Consider the following 15,654-nt stretch of genomic DNA (forward strand, 5'->3'; position numbering starts at 1 on the left):
ACACATCAGGGCCACTATAAAACAATTTGACCACATAAATCTTTTCTAAAATATTTTGTTAATAGTTGCAAAATCGAAACCATATAAAGGTGAAATACATACATAATAACACTATTGTATATCAAATAAGCCACTCTTATTTAGTTACTTCCTCCATCCATGTTTATCAAGTTCCTCATATTTTTGGTCAAACTTTGATCTATATGACTAATGCAGTATAAGGTATATGCTATGAAAATTATACTGTTGAATTTGTATTAAAAAAGGGTTTCCACTTGTTACACATAATTTATATTTCATTAGTTAAATTAATGGGTGGACTTCGACCCGAAATAAAAAGAGGCCCAGTAAACCCAAACTGAGGAAGTAGTTGTTGATCAAAGCTTGAACTAACCACACCCAATTTAGACAACTGAGATAGAACGTACATATCCGGGCGGACATAGTGCATCACAAAGGTTTTTGTGAACATCGACGGTTCCTATCTCTGATGAATGCGTGTTTGGCAGAGCCCAGTCCCTCTAGTGGACCGTACGAATAAGTACAGCCTTTAAAGGAACCATCAGCAGGGTCTCTAGCAAAAACAAACATCACATTACGCAAGGAGGGGCGGCACAAGAGCATCAAGAGAAGTGCATGCCCCTCAAAACCGATGCTCTACTTCCTCTAAACTGAAAAGAGCAGACATTGGATCATCGCAGTTTACGAGACCAACCCGAAATTTACAATATGTACAGTTACACCATTTGGGAGTGGCTGCCCAACCTCCAAAAAATCCTTTGTCTTGTAGTGTAGCCATGCGTAGACGTGTAGTGTCTACCTCTTTGCATAAGAGAGATAAGGATCTTGAGCTATTGATAGTACGTCTGGCCTCTCCGATTGATTGTATGTCAAGCAACGGCGTATCAGTTCCTGCATAAGTTGGAAGTAAAAATCACAAATTGACTTACAAGTCACAATAGATGGGAGCAATGATGCTTCGCATTAATACAAGAAGTTTGATGTGTGGTTATTTGTATTGCAAGATCAAAATATTTCCAAACTAGCAACATTCCCTCAGTCAGTTTTTACGCAATTCATGGCAGTCTACAGAACAAACTTGAAACCAAACTCGTGGTCTCCCGTCACATGTACATAATCTAGCAAGGGAATCACTGGAAGGGAATTCCACCTTGCGCGCATACTTGAAACCAAACTCGTGGTCTCATGTCACATGTACATAATCTAGCAAGGGAATCACTAGAAGGGAAACCACTGCTACAAGTGATGGCTCAGAAGGTAAAATATGCCATATGAACAAACAGGAAGCATACCTTTGCCTCGTTTGATACAGTTGGCTTTGAAGGGAATTCCACCTTGCGTGCATTGATAATTGTATCTTCTCGAAGTATTCTCTCTTGGGTCTGGTCATGGCCAAAAGGACGCCTCCCATATAGCATCTGATAAAACATTACACCAGCTGACCAAACATCCACCTGCATAAATGCAACAACAAAAAGTTTACACACCAATCAGAATGAAGCTACAGTTACCATAACTGGGTATTTAAACCAGAAGTTTTGGGAGGCTCATAAGTAAGTTCAAAACTTGAAGAAAGAGGGTTAACTAGGGATCATGTCCCCAGTTTTCTCCAAAAAAGCATATCTGCCCGACCACTTCCCCCTCTCAGTGTCACCCTTCACTTCGCACTGCAGACCTACTGTTGCATCCTCCCACGGACCACCCATGGATGGGCACCTCAACCCCAGCCTCAGCAGCAACCCCCAGCTAACTCTATCACTGACAATCGGCACATCAATCCACTGCTTCACCCACCCCCCCACCCCCCACCCCCCTCCGCCAGCAGACCAGCATCTTCATCACATCGGCCGGGGATCCCCTGACGATTCCATGTCACTGAGTCGAGTTCGAGCCCAGGGCCCTATGTCGACATGGCACCCATCATGGCGACAAATAGGAGTTGAGGGAAAATAAGAATAGATGATACTGATACGGCAAAAAATTATACCCCCGGCATCAAATTCCAACCTTATGTGACAATTGGATCAACAGGAATCCCTGAGCCAGCCCATTAGGTCCAACAGCCTGGCCTATATGACCCAACAGAAACCCTAGCAGCTCTAAATCATCACTCACAGCCACTCTCTCCCACCCAGCTCCCTTGTACGGTGCCGCCAGCTCAATCTCTCCCCTTGTATGTTCCTACAATGTCACCCCTATCAGCCTTATCTTTCCCAAAAACCAACCCCACCCCTACCGCCGGTCCAGCAGCCGCGTGGAGATTCAGCAGCCCCCTAATCAGTGAGCTTCGGCAAGCTCCAGCAGCAGCCCCACTCTGCATCTCCTCTGTCTGCGAGCAAATCGGCCACGCCAGCAGCGCCCTCTCTCTAGTGGACTCTTGCTCACTCCAGATCCAAACTTTTCACCCATTCTTGTGCCAAAACTCAAGATGCAAACACTTGCATCAGGAAGAACGTTCTAAAATATTTAGCAGGTGAACATGCATCCCTGGCAGCTGAGGGCATATTTAAAACAAATATATCCCTGGTGGCTGAGGGCACATTTAAAGCAAATATAAAAGACCGCCGAATTCTGCCAGCTCAGAGAATATCTTTTATAGACTACCACCAGATTAACACAATAGGATGAACCAACTATTGTTTACATTAGAAGGTAAAACATGCTGGCAAATATCAGTACCTTAGATGAAATAAATGGTGTTCTGCTGAGATCAAAGCATTCTGGTGGCAGATACCTGGAGAAGGAAAAAAATAAAACAGAAAGGAAGAAAGAATTTTTAAAACAGAAATATCTGTCATTAAGAAATAACATTGGTGCAGCAGACACAATAAAATGAACAAGAATTAAATATATAATCCAACCTGCTTACATAGCGATAACACAAGAACAGTTGCACTGCATGCAACAAATAGTACTCCCTCCGCTCCATATTACTTATCGCTCAAACGGATGTATCTAGACGTACTAGATACATCTGTTTGAGGGACAAGTAATATGGATCGGAAGGAGTATTTATTTTGAAGGTTATACAATTGTACACATGTACAGAAAATCAATGGCGGCAACTAAAACATTCCATAGAAACATGATCTGGACTCGTAAAAATCAACTTTGAAAGTGAATGCACTCGGTCGCTCACCAATAGGTTCCAGCTCCCTGCGAAGTGAGTTCCATTCCCTGAGACCCAACGTCATCCTCCACTATCTTGCTGAGGCCAAAGTCTGTGACTTTTGTAACACCAACTTCGTCGAAGAGAACGTTGCCTGGTTTGAGGTCATAGTGGATGATCTTTTGAGCCTTTTTGTTAAGATAAACAAGGCCCTGAAACACTTGAACAATTATGATCCTTGCTTCCTTTTCTGGAAGAATTGGCGTTGCTTTAAGGACTGCATCGAGATCCTTGCCTAGGTAAAAGATGAGCAAGGAGATAACATTATTAGATGCCACAACCTCCTAATATGAGAGTTTTAGATTTCAGTTGTAAAATCATTATGAATAACTACTTATGTAAAACTAGAATGGACTGTGCGCCTACCGAGAAGAGAACAGCAGAAATGAAGAAACTTTGATCTACTATATGAGACATGATCTATCAGTCCATAGATCATTAGAATTGCTAATAATCTAGCTTAAATTCCATGGCATCATCATAGGCCATAGCATTATGTATGCTTCATACATAGTGATCAAATATGGCAGTTGTTTTCCATACCTCTTAAGCTCATAATATGGTATGGGTGATCCATATGTTACAAGATTATAAATGGCAATGTGGACTGTAACTGTAAGAAACCATGGTTTAGATGTCCCTTTTAGTTCCCAAATTTAAACATTTATATCACTGTCAACTCCAGGACACCTACAGGCGACTATGACTAAATAGTAAAAACTGGAATAAGTTTAATGAAGTAAGAGTTCATCATAGATAGATGCATCTGGGTTACACCATGCATGACTGGCACAAAACCTAACTACTCCCTCCGATCCATATTACTTGTCTTAGATTTGTATCTAAGACAAGTAATATGGATTGGAGGGAGTAGCATTTTCCGTATTACAAAACTGAAGGAAACATGAGGCACTGGGCATCATCAGAGTGACGTAAGACTCCAAAAAGGGCAGCCCCAGTGCATGTAGCTCCCGCTTGCGCAGGGTCTGGGGAAGGGTCCGACCACTTTGGGTCTATTGTACGCAGCCTTTCCCTACATTTCTGTAAGAGGCTGTTTCCAGGACTTGAACCCGTGACCTCATGGTCACAAGGCAGCAGCTTTACCACTGCGCCAAGGCTCCCCTTCTGACGTAAGACTCCAAGCAAAACAAAAATGACAGAACCAAATTTACACAGTCAAAATGTTGAAGAAATTTAAGAAATCATTATACCGCTGCAATATTCTAGGACAGTGCAGAATGTGTTGTGATCAATCTCGAATATGTCCCATAGCCTGACAATGTTTGTATGCACCAGAGTCTTATGGATATTATATTCACGAATCGCATGCCGTATGTAGCTTTGCTTTTTCTCCTCACTCCACTGAGCATTCAAACCATGAAGTTTACAGGCCACGTACTTGTATTCCACCAAGTCAAAAGCCTGCACAGAGGAACAGTTGCATGTTACTACTAACCAAACTCAAATTTCTACAGAACAGATGTGAATGCTATATCAAAACACATTGAAATGACGTCACAAAAGGAAGGCCAAAAAAACTAGGTAATATTCTGGCAACAAAATTAATACAACATTGAAGCTGGTACAAGATGGTATACCCTGCATTTATTTTGTAACACCTTACATTTTTCAACAGAAAAGGAACATAAGAGCCTGTGAAAAGTTTAGGAAACTTGAGAGGAATCGTGTCCTACAGGTTTTTCAATGTAGCTGCGTTTGGAGCACACGAATCACTGATTTCCAATCCTTTGTAAAGTTTTCTAGGCCTGTACTTTTGAAGAAAACCAAGAATCCACTCCCAGCTCTTTTTTTCTGCGTTGGCCCGAGGCAGAGCACCTCAACCATACACGTTGGGACCAACATCAAGTTCAGAATGAGATGGATCTGTGCATACTGGGACCCATTAACCTAAACTCTCAACCAGCATGTTGGTTTTTTTCCATAGAAAAAATCATCAGGTGGCACCAACTTATCTAGATCCCCTGTACTCCATTTTCCTGCATTCCGTACACCTACGCCGTTGTTCCTACATGGTCTATGTATTCATGTGTTTGATACCCTGTTGCCTCATTTCCTCCCAATCCTTTGGTTTTCCTCCCTTAGATCCGAACAGGGCCTAAGTTGCCACAGGCAAGGATCAGAAAACGAAGGTTATAGTTGTGGTAAGGTACAAAGCACCTTTGCAAGGCTTGGACGGTATCGTGGTAGGATTTCAGTAGAGTAAATTGCTCAGTAGGAGGTCAATGGATAGGGAGGAGAGAGAAAAGAGTGTAGGGATTAGAGAAAGATCTCATTGTTGGCATGCTTTTATAGCATTGCCTGATACACAGACTGGGCCAACTAACAACTTCCTAAAAAGAATCAGACTCATCTTAACTCACCTAATTCTTCCCTTTCCTAATTGAATTAACCTACCTAATTTATTCCTTCCCTAACCAACTACAGACTAGGACCTGATAAGCAGCTGGAAATTAAATCCAGTTCTCAGCCACTTGCACTGGCTGCTGCCACATTGCACCTGGTGTACTGATTTTCCCATGTAACATAAGCCAAAGGACATTTAAATGCCAGATGTGTTGCTCCAATTGTTTCCATACAGATTCTCTCACCTACTCCCTCCGTTCACTATTAAAAGATGTTCTAACTTTTTTCTGATTCGGATGTATACAGAAGCATTTTAGTGTGTTTGTTCATTCATTTCAGGTTGTATGTAGTTTATATTAAAATATCCAAAACATCTTATATGTGTGAACAGAGGGAGTACTATTTAAATACTAGGTTTTCATACTTATTTCTTATCCTTTTAAGCCCATTTTGGATAGGCCAGGATCCCAGCCTCCCTGCCCACCCAAAATGAAGCTCTTGATAAGAGCATATATATAGACAAATCTAAACTAATGATGGTAAAGTTGAGCGCTTCTTTTACCTTATTAACGCAAAATGCATTTGTATTTCAAGATGCATTATTGATAAACAATGGTTTTTTAAAATATATAACTGAAGAAAGAATATACCTTGTACACCTCACTAAACCCTCCCTTTCCAAGAAGATTTAACAGAGCATATCGATGGTGAAGAATTTGGAAGTTATTAAAGCGGGATCCATCCTCATCTCTGAGACGCTTCATTTCACGTATAAGCCTACCCTTTTCTAATTCATATCGATCTCTTTCTCGCAGATACTGTTCTTCCTCCTGCAATTCAATTGTGGAAAGTAGGTTAAGACGGGAAGAGGGTGTATTTAATAACCAAGTAAAGGAAACCACTTACCCGCTTGATACTTGTTAACCGAGATTTACATATCTCGTCCTGTAAGAGGAAATCTTCCTCGGACATGCTAGTTTCAGCATCACTTCCATCACCCTTATCTACAATAGTAGAACATCAAGCAGTGAGTGTAGAAGAGTGGCAACATTAGTATCATGTGTGTTTGTTTATGTCTTGCTTATGTGAAAGAGCTTTCCCTCATATAAAATATTCCCTCTGTCCCAAAATAAGCGTCTCAACTCTAGTACAACTTTATACTAAAGTTAGTACAAAGTTGACACTTATTTTGGGACGGAGGGAGTAATGAACTTAAGTTATATACCCATACATCAAATCTTATTCAGTGTACAAGATAGTTCAATCAGCAACTTATAAAGAATTTGAGATAGCACAATTTTTTTTTAAAGAGTAGCTCTTACCAGATGATTGTCGTTTCTTTAGAGATTTACGATGTCTTTCAACAGCCTCTTTAGTTTCCAGCAATGATTTCTACATAAAGGTCCAACATACATGAGCAATTCGACAAAGTGACGGTATGTTAATGTGAATGTCAAGAATTGGAATTATATAGATGAGAGGCAAAACATGTAAAAGACCAGAGCTGCAAGTTACACAATGTGCCTTAATAGACAAAGCTTATGAAATGTAGGAACAACAAAGTTTCCCTTTTGAACATGATGCTCAACTAAACAAGATCAAGATGTCCTATAAGATGCTAGGATGGTAATGACTTAAGAGCATCAGGTAAAAAACCAAGATCTGGGTGACCTGCAAATATGTCATCAAAATCGCAAACAAGACAAATGAAATAGAAGTTGTCTAATAAGAGCATCAGGTATGCCTTCTGAAGTAAAGCTGTTAATGGTTGGGTATCAACAACTTGACAGGTCACCCAGATCACAGTTCCACAGTAAGTTTTAACATTATGATCGGCTTTTACAATGGAATATACTATGCCTAATAGTCTATTGAAATAAACAGATCTATGGAGCAGCAGAAACTCACAAGATGCGCATTAAGGTCCTTTATTGCCTGACCATCCTCCCATGTTTCAGATATGACAGTCCCAGCTCTGAGTTATGTGACAGAGAACAGTCAAAGAAAAGGTTGCAATAAATGGTCCATACCCAAAACAGGAAATAGAAGAGAAAAAAAACATCCAAACTGCAGAGAAGTTGCCAATACTAGAAGGCATACTGGATATATGAAGTAACTGACAGGTCATGCCACTAGGCCTATTTCTGGAAGACAATATCACAGCATACATGCCAGTATAACAACGACCCATATACAAAGTATTATTCTTCAGGTAATAGGAAATCTAGACATATCCTTCCTCTATTCCCCATTAAGTGTTTGAAACTCGGATCATTGAGAGATTACCTCATAACACCAATGTTCCCGAGTCTGAAAGATTCCTGCTTTAACTTCATCCGTGCTTCTTGCCTTTCTGCTTTTGATACTGCTATGAGCAGATCAGATAGGACCTTCATTTGCTGTATCCATGAGAACAGACACGTAAGCATATATGCTACATAATTATAATAACGGCTATTATTTCAGGATCTCGGCAGATACAAGAAGCGAGTTGTTTCCTTCATTTATCAATAATGATAGGCTTAAGTAGTAAGTTCCAAACCTTCAGAACAAAAATGGTCCAATGTATAAATAACAATGAAGGGTAGCTAAAACATATGGTTGGTAATAAATAATGGTTTCTAAGTGACACCTTTGATTTCTTTTGTTGATCTTGATCCTTGAAATCCTTCAATTCCTGGAAGAATGATGCAAAGGCAACAAGTCAGTGACCTAGGGAAGTCAGGATCAAAGAAAGCTTGCAGTGAGTATACCCTTACCTTAGCTAACCTATCACTAAGTTGGTGATACTCCGTTACTTCTTGACGCGATTTGTTAAGCTCCTCCTCCAAAAATGCAACTTTACCACGTAACAGTGATAATTCTTCCTATTCAATTGGGAGTGCTTAAGATTGTAAATTTGAAAAGGAAAGAAAGTATCCAAGAACATGTTTGTATGGTACACTATACTTCATATCTCAGATTGACTGATACCCTATGAGATATGGCTTGTCCAGTACAGCATTCACCAAAGCTGTTCACGCTTCCACAACGATATCTTAACCACATCATATTACTTTATGTAGTTAAGTTGCCTAGGTGCTAGACTCGAACAGAAGTACTGAACCAAACATAAACACTTTTCCTTGAAGGAAAGGGCCTGGATGCATATATCAAAGCCATCAGAAATATTGCTTATTTAGTTATGATGCCTAGATTCTAGACTCAAACGGAAGTATTGAACTAACAGAGACACTTTTTCTTGAAGAAAAGGTCGTGGGTGCATGTACAAACACCCTCAGAAGTATTTTCAAGTGTATGTACAAGCTAAGCCCACAAACACATTTGGAAGCAGGCAGGAAATGGTATGTAAGGAAAATAAAAGGATGCATTAGCATTAGCAGACCAAGATGGTGCGCATCTCATTAAAAATGGTGCAAATAAATAAGTCTTACGTGTAAAGCAGTCCTGTCATCATTCCCAGGTAGAACACTTGTTCGGGAATCCTGTATATGGAGTAAATGGCATGTAAGCTGATAATTTAGCAGATAAGGAAATAGCGTACTGGTATTGTATATACATGTGTATGAGATTACAACAAATGAAGCCCTCAAATGCATCGATATCGACCAAGCCTTGTATCACTTGATCATGGAATGTACAATCCTTTAGGAGATTATCATACAGCCAAGGATTGCAGCCATTTAATCAATTTTGTTCCAGTCTACAAGATTACCAGATCCCTGTGATGAAGTGATGCCCTAATTCATAGTCAAACAAAAAAGTGATGCCCTGTGGAATTTTAATATGTTATTGAACGTGAACCTTATTTGTCAATATAAGTTGTGTCAGTTAGTAAAACTCAATTCCTTGAAGTGCTTATTGTGCGATGTGCCCTTATTTCAGCAATCGGCACCCCAACTGAGCAAAAATCTAATGGCTCTATTTCAACATTCTCCAATTGATAGAATTTATCTGTATCGAAGAAGCTAGTTGCTCTTTATCATTGATACATCTAATAATTTGATCAATACCAAACTAAGCTGTAGCAATTTGTACACTATTAATTATTTCTTGCACCGATCAATGACCTTAAAAAAGTTCTTCAAGAAGAGCGCAGGAAATGATGTGATCATTCAAGTGCAAGATAGTACATTACCCACCACTGCCCATTGATAGGTTAAAAGCTAGAAGATAGATCAAGATCTTGAGAATAAAATTGCACAGCATACCATGTTGGTTAATTTGTCATGTTGACCATTTGAGACAGTTACTGAAGAAGCTGAAGTATGGCGCGTTTGATCAACCGTCTTTGAGCCACGCCCTCGTCCTGTTCCACCACGTCCCCTTCCACGGCCCTGCCTTTTTCTGCTTGGGTTTTCCGAAGGGAGTCGTGTGTCCATGACATCTAATACTTTTGCTGCCGCATTAGCTGATCCCTGGAATTCACAAGCATGAAAGAATGCACCAGACAGAATTATGCTACAGGGAATGGAAAGCAAGTGGAAAATAGAATTGTCTTGTGTTTAATTCTAGTCAATTAATGTCAGAAGATCACACCTCAAAATTTCCAAGAGCTAGGCCATGGTCATCATCCGGGGATCTCGGACGCTTCAGTGTGTTCTTCTGTATCAAGAACTCCTCGCCATTCTGGTCAGCAAATACAGCAAACATTAGTCTAGGTTAGATGAAATGAAATTAAGAATGGGAATAGTAGTAACCTGTAATTAGCTAGAATACAGGTTTACCGAAAGAGACATTACAGATAGTTCTAACCAGCATGACTGTAGCAACATAGGTAATATACAGGCAAGAAATGTTTAGGGCATGATTGTATCAACATAGGTAACAAAGGTATTAGGTAACCAGCATGATTGTAGCAACATAGGTAACATAGGTAATATACCGAAAGAGACATTACAAATAGTTCTAACAAGGTAATCGAAGGTAGGTAAACATTGTGTAATACTTGAGCAGTAAATAGGGGGGAGAAAGAACAGAGGGAGTACGAGGTTTAGGGCTGACATCATCATCCGAAGAGGAGGAGGACTCGGGCAGCTCCTCCTGGTCCATGAAGGTGGGGGCCGAGGCGGGGGCGACCACCGGGTGGTGCGGCGGCGACGGGGGCGGCACCGAGACGGCCTTGCCGGCCATGCGCGCCTCGAGCTTGGCGAGCTTGGACGAGGACGGGTTGGAATTCGACGAGAGGTGCTGCACTATGTCCTCCCCCGCGGCCGACATTGCCGCCGCCTGCTCCCAGACCAAACCGGATCGGGCCGAGCCGCGCCCCCCGAAGCTTCCACGAGAAGCAACCGCCGCCGCACGCACGCGCCGGTCAGCGGCCTCCTCACCGCGGCTCGCGCACGGAGCGGGGGCGGCCAAGGCGAGCTCGCGGGTCGATCTGCCGTGGCCGCGCGCGGGACGGGAGCCGGCGCGCGCGAATGCTACCTCGGGAAGCGAGCGGACGACGCAGAGCGGCAGCAACCGCCGCCCTTCTCCCTCGACCCGGCGGCTCGCTGGCCGCCGGGGGGAGGACGGGAGATGCGGAGGCGATTGGGGTTTCGCAGCTCGCCCGACCGGAAACGGAGGCGCAGGCAGGCGCACCACCTCCCCCTCGCTTCCCTCACAGTCCCCCCCTGCGATTCCATTGCCACTCTCTGCTTTTATTTTCCCTGCTCCCGCTCCACTGGGCCCCGACGTCTCGGCCCGTGTCCGCCGAGGCCCAGAAGCCTCGGCCCGCCTCCACTGAGGCCCAGAAACCGGCCCTTGGGCTCTTCGTGTGAGAGACGACTGTTTGCGCGGTGAGACCGTGAGTTTTCCCTGGTGCGCCGCCTCCTGCCCAGCTCGGCGAGAGAGCGGAGAGAACAATGGCGAGCGGCGCGGAGGAGGAGGGGAGAGAGAGGCGGGAGGCCGGGGAGGAGGAGGAGGAAGACTACGAGGAGCGGCCGCAGCTGAGCGCGGCGGCGGCGGGGGCACTGCGGGAGTTCCTGGAGGAGCAGCGACGGCAGGAGCGGGACGAAGGGGAAAAGGGGGGAGGAGAAGGGGTGGAGCTGGTGGCGGAGGACTGGCGGCTGAGCCAGTTCTGGTACGACGAGGGCACGGCGCGGGGGCTTGCCGAGGAGGTCGCCCGCCTCGCCTCCGGCCTGCCTGCCGGCGGCGCCGCCGTGGCCTGCGTCGCGTGCCCCACGCTCTACGCCTACCTCAGGAAGAGCAGCCCGGATGTACCCGCGCGGCTGCTCGAGTACGACGAGCGGTTCGGGCAGTACGGCGACGACTTCGCCTTCTACGACTACAACCAGCCGGAGGCGCTGCCGCCCGCCATGAAGCACGCCTTCAGCGTCGTTGTCGCGGACCCTCCTTACCTGGTATGGTCTCCAAGCTCCTTTGATTTGCTTAGCTCTGGAGTAGAATGTTACAGATTTGACTAAATTGTGGAGATGAATTGTGGTGATTCGTTGCCGGTGCAGAGTCAGGAGTGCTTGGAGAAGGTTGCCAAGACGGTCTCCTTCCTCGCACGGCCTCAAGGCTCATTCCTGCTGTTACTCACAGGTAACTCAATTCAAGTAAACCGAACCCTTGGATCAGCGTTGTCTTGGATCTAACTAGAACCCGATGCATCCCTTCTTGTTTGATAATTCATGGCATTGTAAAAGGGGTGCCGACTGTGTGTGCTTGCTGGTTGGATTTTGTTTTGCAATCAAGGGAAAACAGTATGATTTAGGGTATCCCTATTACTATCAACAATCCATGCTAGTGCCTTAGGTGTTCGTAGGTTGGGTGTGTGGTTGGCGACAAACCAAATCCACTTTGCTTTGTAACAGAACCTATGCGAAACTCCTCTTTGTTAATGCAATGACACGCAAAGCTTTCGTGTATTCGTGGGGAAAAAAGCTTGAACAGTCGGTATTACATCTCGGTAGATCGAGTGTAGTTGCAACTTGCAAGTACTGTGGCATTTAGCACAACTTCAGCAGTTTATTTGCATCTTCCGAAACCATACATGATGTGCCTCTTCTTGTATGTGAATGGTCTCTCTTAAAAATTGTATGCAATTGTAATACTTATGTGTGATTAGCATCAGAATGTGCAATGCTCACTAGTTTACAATTTAAGAACCCGTGATGCCTCGTAAGCGTGATTGTAACTTTGCAGAGAACATAACTAGTGTTTTTTTTGTGAGATATCAATATGTACTGAAATCTGTCTTTCCGAATAATTTGTTTGTCACCCGCAAAAATAGAATAATTTGTTTGTTCTCTAATGCATATGATTTAAACTTCTTCTGCCAGGCGAAGTTCAGAAGGACCGCGCGCTGGAGCTCTTAAACGTGCGCCCCTGCGGTTTCAAGCCTCAGCACTCGAACAAACTGGGGAATGTGTTCCGGCTGTTCACGAATTATGACCCGGTAGACAGACTTGGTGGCTGGGATCAGAGCGATGGCGCCCCCATTTAGCCTTCTGATGAGGTTGCCCATGGTGCTTGTGGAAATGTGACAGCGATTGTTCATCCTATGGATGCTCTCGTATGATGCATCTTTCAGTCTGGTAAACACGAATTTAGCACTTAATGTTTTTTGTTTGATACATCTGTGTCAGTTACTCTCATGTATTAGGCGAACCAGATTCTTCGCAAATGTAACCTACCTGTGTTTGATCCCCCATGGCCTTGAAGGGGCACTAGGGTTCGTCACAACGTTACCACATTCCTGGGAGAACTTCATGATTGAGATTGAACTTCTGAACATGTTACACATGATATAACGGGGATGCTTGCCTACCGAACATACTACACGGCTACACGGGAGCTGCATCACTATATCTTTATTGGAAGCACTTGCCTTTGTGCCTATGACATGTGGGCCGACATGTCAGGGACCCAAAGGCAGGTGCCTTTACGGGGCACTGAAGCTGCCAGTGCTACTAGTACTAGTTGACAAACGACCCAAAAACGACGTAGCCTGTGTAGAGCTTCTTTCACTTCACTTGTGGTGCGCCTTGTTGGGCGGCTTGACGATGAGGACGGGGCAGCACGCGTGATGGGCGAGGTAGTCGCTCACGCTGCCCAGCAACGCCCTGCACAGAGTCACAAACACGATTGATTTTAGCACAGACGCTCACGTGAGAGAACCGGTCACTAGTGGTAGCTCGATGTGGAAGGCCATGGCGGTGGGCGCGTACGTACCTCTTGACCATGCCGAGGCCGCGGCTGCCGAGGACGAGCAGGTCGGCGCGCATCTCCTCCACGGCCTCGCAGATGGCCTCCTTGGGGTCGCCCTCCACCACCGCCGCCGTGGCGCTCGCCTGCTTCTGCCTGCACACGTCCAGCGCGCGGGCCACCGCCCTCCGGGAGTTCTCCTCCTGCGCCCTCCGCATGGAGTCCAACGCCGTCGGCGGGGCGTAGGCCAGGCCTGCTTCGGCACGCACCAGGTGTGTCAGCCTTCAGAGCCGCGCGCGGGCACGGGTCGATCAGTCAGCGCGCGGCGAGATTAATCGCTTACCGTGGGCGGCGACGGGGTAGACGAAGTGGTCGACGCTGTGCTGGGCGTGGACGACGGCGACGGACGCGCCGGGGTGGAGGCGGACGACGTTGTCGAGCGCCCACGACAGCGCGTGCAGGCTCTCCTCGCTCGCGTCCACCGCCACCACCACCTTCATCCCGCCCGCGGCCTCCGCGCCTCCGGCCCCAGGCGCCGCGTCGCTGGCCGCCGCCGCGGCCTGACCAGTGCTCTCCTCCATGACGACGAGCTCGCTCGCGGTGAGACCGGCTTGGTGCCTAGCGATCGCTGCCTGGATCGACCACATCGGTGCATCACCCACCGTGTATATATGCGTGGCCGGCGCCGCTATAGCTTTTGGATGTGGACGGCACGAGATGGATAGATAGAGATGGGGCGAGGCGCGGTGGCTTTCAGCCCGTGGCTCCCGCCGTGGGTTCGTCAGCTCCCGCCCGCGTCCGGTCGGGCGGTCGGGCGGTGTGTCTTGGCTTCATTGGGCCGTTGAGCTTGGCGCGTCCCCTGCTCGCGGTCTGCCCCCGGATTCGCACAAGTGCCCAGAAGCCTTTTCAGGCCGCCGGAAACGTAAAGATTTTTCTTTTAAATGCTACTATACTAACTGACCAACGTTCACTGGGAAGAAATTGCCAGCGAACGCATTCGCAACCGTTTGCTCTCATGGCAGTTTTTCAAAAACTTGCCCCCTCTGCCACACATTGCGATGCTAGTCTGAAGAAACTGTCATCCCTCCAGCTGAAACTGCCATGAAAAACGTTCTCGGTTGTCACCCTCCGCAGCGAACGAATGCCGACTAAGAGGGTCTTTTTTTTCAGGTAAAAAACCAGAAACCCGCAACTTGGATACCTTGACACAGACAAATGTTGTACGACTATTTCTCTTCATAGCAACATCAAACTATTATTTGACAATATCGAGGATGGCGTCAAAATTAATGGAGATCACGAATGCTCTGTTTATCAGTGCCATGTCAACAATGTTCGGTGTCGTTTGCTTTGTTTATCATTTTTTTAGCAAATGATTTGTTTATCAATGTCAAATAGAAACTGTTAACATTTAGTTTTTTTTATCTATTGCACACATATATTGTGCTACTAAGCAGACTAAGGCATAGCCTAGCGGTGGGAAGGGGCAGATGCCTTCCCACCCACCCAGGTTAAAGGCGTGATACTTGTAATTTGGGTTTGTTGCACTAATTATACTGTAGGGGTTCCCTTATAGTCTTTCTGTCAAAAAAACATTGTGCTACTAAATCCATTCGTGTTCACCGAGAGGTTGCTACTAGCCACGAGGATTCTACCATGAAAAACTAAAGGGCCAGTTCTTTTGAGGCTTCTAGCAACTTATTATGAAAAAAAAGTCAGCAGCCCAATAGAACTCATTTTGGACTTGGGTCTTAACTTATTTCCATGGCCCTTTTCTTCATAATGAGAAAAATGTTGTGGAGGTGTTTCCCGCATAAGCTCACTTAAAGCGATGGGGTATAGTCCATTAACCATGGTGTTCGCACATATTACGTTGTATATGACACCGTCCCACCATTCACATCCGAACAGAGGCCTGAAAAGAAATCCACAAGGCACACGCTCAAGTGCCTCTCGTCCATGCCACG

General features: G+C 45.3%; 3 protein-coding genes across 5 annotated transcripts; 1 reads left to right on the forward strand and 2 right to left on the reverse strand.

Annotated features, from left to right (window-relative positions):
- Positions 1–384: 384 nt before the first annotated feature.
- On the reverse strand, positions 385–11,166 carry LOC606343 (serine/threonine-protein kinase TOUSLED). Of its 2 annotated transcripts, none has more exons than XM_044527004.1 (16): positions 10,559–11,166; positions 10,094–10,183; positions 9,766–9,972; positions 8,989–9,039; positions 8,314–8,421; positions 8,187–8,231; positions 7,841–7,953; positions 7,463–7,529; positions 6,877–6,946; positions 6,461–6,558; positions 6,205–6,384; positions 4,402–4,612; positions 3,161–3,425; positions 2,701–2,755; positions 1,314–1,475; positions 385–912 (listed from the first exon to the last, which is right to left on the reverse strand). In XM_044527004.1, the coding sequence occupies exons 1-16, from the start codon at positions 10,772–10,774 to the stop codon at positions 817–819; spliced, it is 2,034 nt and encodes a 677-aa protein (XP_044382939.1). In that variant the 5' UTR covers positions 10,775–11,166; the 3' UTR covers positions 385–816. The 2 variants fall into 2 exon arrangements, with proteins under 2 accessions (XP_044382939.1, XP_044382940.1); XM_044527005.1 differs by having other exon boundaries at positions 10,543–10,578.
- Positions 11,167–11,348: 182 nt separating this feature from the next.
- Positions 11,349–13,288, forward strand: LOC123105035 (EEF1A lysine methyltransferase 1). Its single transcript, XM_044527006.1, has 3 exons — positions 11,349–11,898; positions 12,001–12,082; positions 12,823–13,288. Exons 1-3 carry the CDS (start codon positions 11,401–11,403, stop codon positions 12,984–12,986), a joined length of 744 nt encoding a protein of 247 aa, XP_044382941.1. The 5' UTR covers positions 11,349–11,400; the 3' UTR covers positions 12,987–13,288.
- LOC123105037 (universal stress protein YxiE) lies at positions 13,240–14,448 on the reverse strand. Of its 2 annotated transcripts, none has more exons than XM_044527007.1 (3): positions 14,031–14,448; positions 13,715–13,943; positions 13,240–13,605 (listed from the first exon to the last, which is right to left on the reverse strand). In XM_044527007.1, the coding sequence occupies exons 1-3, from the start codon at positions 14,332–14,334 to the stop codon at positions 13,512–13,514; spliced, it is 627 nt and encodes a 208-aa protein (XP_044382942.1). In that variant the 5' UTR covers positions 14,335–14,448; the 3' UTR covers positions 13,240–13,511. The 2 variants fall into 2 exon arrangements, with proteins under 2 accessions (XP_044382942.1, XP_044382943.1); XM_044527008.1 differs by having other exon boundaries at positions 13,715–13,940; positions 14,031–14,418.
- Positions 14,449–15,654: the final 1,206 nt, after the last annotated feature.

The sequence above is a fragment of the Triticum aestivum genome, chromosome 5A (genome assembly GCF_018294505.1).
Source record: "Triticum aestivum cultivar Chinese Spring chromosome 5A, IWGSC CS RefSeq v2.1, whole genome shotgun sequence".
Taxonomy (NCBI): domain Eukaryota; kingdom Viridiplantae; phylum Streptophyta; class Magnoliopsida; order Poales; family Poaceae; genus Triticum; species Triticum aestivum.

Coding starts and splice junctions, on each gene's coding strand:
- LOC606343 (XM_044527004.1), bottom strand. CDS start 10,774: ATGTCGGCCGCGGGGGAGGACATAGTGCAGCACCTCTCGTCGAATTCC. Junction 7,530..7,840: donor GGGAACATTGGTGTTATGAG/GTAATCTCTCAA, acceptor CACATAACTCAG/AGCTGGGACTGTCATATCTG. Junction 1,476..2,700: donor CACCATTTATTTCATCTAAG/GTACTGATATTT, acceptor GCATTTATGCAG/GTGGATGTTTGGTCAGCTGG.
- LOC123105035 (XM_044527006.1), top strand. CDS start 11,401: ATGGCGAGCGGCGCGGAGGAGGAGGGGAGAGAGAGGCGGGAGGCCGGG. Junction 11,899..12,000: donor TCGCGGACCCTCCTTACCTG/GTATGGTCTCCA, acceptor TTGCCGGTGCAG/AGTCAGGAGTGCTTGGAGAA. Junction 12,083..12,822: donor ATTCCTGCTGTTACTCACAG/GTAACTCAATTC, acceptor TTCTTCTGCCAG/GCGAAGTTCAGAAGGACCGC.
- LOC123105037 (XM_044527007.1), bottom strand. CDS start 14,334: ATGTGGTCGATCCAGGCAGCGATCGCTAGGCACCAAGCCGGTCTCACC. Junction 13,944..14,030: donor CTACCCCGTCGCCGCCCACG/GTAAGCGATTAA, acceptor TGCGTGCCGAAG/CAGGCCTGGCCTACGCCCCG. Junction 13,606..13,714: donor GGCCTCGGCATGGTCAAGAG/GTACGTACGCGC, acceptor GACTCTGTGCAG/GGCGTTGCTGGGCAGCGTGA.